Here is a 3570-nt window from a genome sequence, read left to right as displayed (position 1 = left end):
TTTTTACTCGGATTTTACTTGATTTTAATCGTGTAAGAGCCTTACTTTTATATCTTTATAACATTTTTTGTTATATTTAGAAATGTAATAAGGACTCTATTAATATTCAAAGAAAGTAGAAAAATTAATAAATAAATTACAGATAAGAACCAAACGCTGATGCTGTAATTAAAAAATTACAATAATCATTTCATATCAGCAAATATTTATTATAAAATATTGAGCAATCAATTGTAATTAAAACTTTTTCTTAGCTTCTAAACATCCTCAGTAAAAGTACAATGAAAACACAACAAAAGCGGTTACATAATATTATATATGAAAGAAATATATATATAAGGCCATCATACAGAGAATAAAAATTTCTAATCAATAAACCAACTAGCACGTTTTTGGATTGATGTAATTCTTGCATTATTGTGCACTGTTTGTATCATATTTTCTTTATTATAAATTAAAGTAATTGCGCAATAATTTCTCTTTTTTCGGCGGCTTGCATAAATGCATAAGTATGATTATTGTATTCATTGTCCGGTGGTTTGAAAATGTCAAATGGCTCATCTTCATTGTCAATACAAATGTTATGTAAAACACAACACGCAAGTATAAGTAATGGTATCATTTCTGTGTTATACATATATACATATTTTAGTTTTCGAAATCGCTCTTTTAACATTCCAAACGCTCTTTCAATTGTGACACGAGTTTTTGCTAATTTAGTATTATAATTGTGTTGTATATGATTTAAGTGACCATTATCACGATATGGGGTAAGCATATTATATGAGAGCGAATATGCAGAATCAGCTAATAAATGACTATGTTCTGGAAAATATCTTTCTACATCATGATCTATCATATGTTTTATATCACTTAACCGCCAAACTCGGGAATCATAAACACTACCACAAATTCCCGTAAAAATATCGATGAATTTCATTCTATGATCACAAATTCCTTGCAATACTATAGAATGAAAGCTTTTTCTATTTATATAACTATTTGAATGTTCAATAGGGGCACTAATGCGAATATGGCATCCGTCAATGACACCCACTACACCTGGGAAACCGTTCATAGCAGCAAATTCCTGTTGTATATTTAATAATTCATGAACCTCTGGCCATTTTATATAATTTTCAATGTGTTGCTCTAATACATATGCCACATTAAAAACACATCTCCATATAGTATCTTTTGATACTCCAAATCGCTCTGCAACGGATCTAAAAAAACAATTTTAATGTAACATAATAATAATTTCAAAATGATATTCATTGAAAGTTATTGTAATCATCAATTACTTTTATATCCTAATCTAATCTATATTATATCCTAATTATCTTATATATCCTAATAATCTATATTATATCCTATCTTTTATATCCTAATCTAACCTAATCTATATCCTAACTATATACAGGGTGGTCCTCGTAACGGTCGCCACGATTTTTAAGGCACTTACAATAATCTTAAAAGGTTATGAGATTGTTCCCATTGTAATTGTATTTTATTTTTCTGGCTATTGTTATTTCGGCTTTTACAGCCTTTAGCCCAACAATTCGGCATATTATGTATGTTGAAGTTGATTGGCTAGACTACGCAACTTTTAAATTTCCCGGGCATATACGGCACGCCAAGTATAAGTTGGCAGCGCTTGTTCTCGTACATGTGTATACGTTGGCTACAGTGTCTTCTTCTCTTGCTTGCCGTGGCGTGTGGCGTGCCGGCTATTGTATCTTTCATAATAACGTTACAATAAAACCTTTATTCTATTGTGCAATCCAATCGAGATACAAATGATTTCCACCGTACCTTAACAATGTACACTATATATTAATACTCACTATCTATATTAATAATCGTTATATAAATAATATTCGTGTGATAGCGGATGGCGGCAGCGGATAATTTGACGGAATGTGATCGTTGCGATCATGTCTCGGTTAACGTCGAGTAATACCGCGCGACGTGAAAGTAGATGCAAAATCTCTGGCCTCTAAGATGGCCGCAACGATGGACCCCTCACCCTTTCAGACTCAGCCCCCGCGTCTAAAAGGGTACCTTACGCTCTGTCCAGGTATTTCTTACGTCCATGTAACCGTCGGTTAATCTAACCGGACTTTGTGAAATTGGCCCTTAAGGGTCGACAGGAGTGACGGTAGAGCCTCTCGCGGACAGCCGTGAATTACGAATTCGCTTCTCCCGTATTACGGCCAAAAAATAAAGAGAATCATGTTAAACCTGTGATATGTGTAATCAGTAGGATCATCCGCAGTCCTGTACAAAGCTATTTTTTTTTTTAAAAGAGTTAAAATAATATTTTATAAGTTGACAAGAAAGGTACATACTAGGTACAGCTCATGGCGGATTAGGTGCAGTTGGCCATGAGCTGTATTTCATTTATTATAAATTTTCAAGAGCCAAAATGCAAAATTCGGCTATGTACAGGATTGCATAATTATATAAAGAAATTATTAAAAAAAGTTTCATGAAGTAATATGACTTCTTCGATGTAAAATACGGAATAAGCGGATCTCACTAGATGTGTATGTAAAGGAGCAGCTCATGGGGAAATTTTTGTGGTCACATACTGACTGCTTGACAAAGAGAGATGATTACGCCGTCTTTGTCACTCTTTCATCATGTATGTGTGTAGTATCCGTGAAGGCACAAACACCGATACGTTGAGTACACGGATGCGATCGTTAGTCTAAGAAGTGCCCGTATCTCTTACACGTTGTATATTAGTTCACTCTATTAGCTATTATTCTACTAATATTATTTATCATTGTGCAATTTTGAAACATATGTAACATTTCTATATACTATTGGTATATATCTGTACATATGCGCATAAGTAAACATAAAATTTATAAAAAGTGGGCGCCCATTAGTCTTGTTGCATTACTGCTTTCTGCTACGAGAGGCCAAAGCATTTTCAGGCCATATCTCGGCCGTAAAGCGATACGCTAGAGGAACAAGGCTATCCTTGTTCCTTGTGATCGTTGATCCTTTTCTATCTTTCCTCTCCACGGTGCGTCCACGCGAGCAATGCAATCGAGTATGGATGTATACAGACATACACCTATACATCGAGACTGAGAATTCATTCCTCAGCGTTGGTAACCCTGAAATCTGAGTTTCACATTTTCACCGCGCGAGGTCTCCAATGTCAATTCGGAGTTTGCCCGTCACTCCTGTCGACCCTTAACGCCTATCCTGTGGTATGAGTGGTTTGTAAGTCAATGTAAAAATTAAAATAGATTACATTTTTTATATCAAAATAAAGATGGAAACGATATTGGAACAACAACGACGATATCATGAAGAGAGGGAACGATTGATGGATGCAATGGTGAAAGAGATGTTACACAGAAAAGCGGGTCATCGCGAAAATATCAATTCGGAACATCGTCTAAAAATGTTATTGGATCAATATATGGATAGCACAATGCATTTACAGGATTTATATGAGGATAAAGATGGACAGAGGAAAGAGGAAGTATGTTAATAAAAAATTATATATATTATATATATAAAATTATATATATATTTATATTATATATA

The 3570-nt window shown here is 34.1% G+C and overlaps 2 protein-coding genes across 4 annotated transcripts in view; one reads left to right on the top strand and one right to left on the bottom strand.

Annotated features, from left to right (window-relative positions):
* Positions 1-104: 104 nt before the first annotated feature.
* On the bottom strand, positions 105-1569 carry LOC115240128 (putative nuclease HARBI1). Its single transcript, XM_029815099.1, has 2 exons — positions 1466-1569; positions 105-1226 (listed from the first exon to the last, which is right to left on the bottom strand). Exons 1-2 carry the CDS (start codon positions 1567-1569, stop codon positions 455-457), a joined length of 876 nt encoding a protein of 291 aa, XP_029670959.1. The 3' UTR covers positions 105-454.
* A 122-nt stretch (positions 1570-1691) lies between these two features.
* The window catches only part of LOC115240120 (splicing factor 3A subunit 3), a 7090-nt gene continuing 5211 nt past the window's right edge, over positions 1692-3570 (top strand). The window contains exons 1-3 of one of the 3 annotated variants that reach the window (XM_029815091.1): positions 1692-1824; positions 1892-2080; positions 3293-3505. In XM_029815091.1, the coding sequence (XP_029670951.1) occupies positions 3293-3505 (213 nt within the window). In that variant the 5' untranslated portion in view covers positions 1692-1824; positions 1892-2080. Of the gene's footprint in view, positions 1825-1891; positions 2081-3078; positions 3228-3292; positions 3506-3570 lie in introns of those variants that run through there. The other 2 variants (XM_029815092.1, XM_029815093.1) reach the window with 2 other exon arrangements.

The sequence above is a fragment of the Formica exsecta genome, unplaced genomic scaffold (assembly GCF_003651465.1).
Source record: "Formica exsecta isolate Colony F162 unplaced genomic scaffold, ASM365146v1 scaffold416, whole genome shotgun sequence".
In the NCBI taxonomy this organism is placed as follows: Eukaryota; Metazoa; Arthropoda; class Insecta; order Hymenoptera; family Formicidae; genus Formica; species Formica exsecta.
Note: the sequence above shows the minus strand (reverse complement) of the source record. Positions and strands in the feature narration are given on the sequence as shown.

Excerpts from the sequence above, each read along its gene's own strand:
- LOC115240128 (XM_029815099.1), bottom strand. The coding sequence starts at position 1,569 with ATGCCGAATTGTTGGGCTAAAGGCTGTAAAAGCCGAAATAACAATAGC. Across the intron at positions 1,227-1,465 it reads CATAACCTTTTAAGATTATT|ATCCGTTGCAGAGCGATTTG; the intron begins GTAAGTGCCTTA and ends TTGTTTTTTTAG.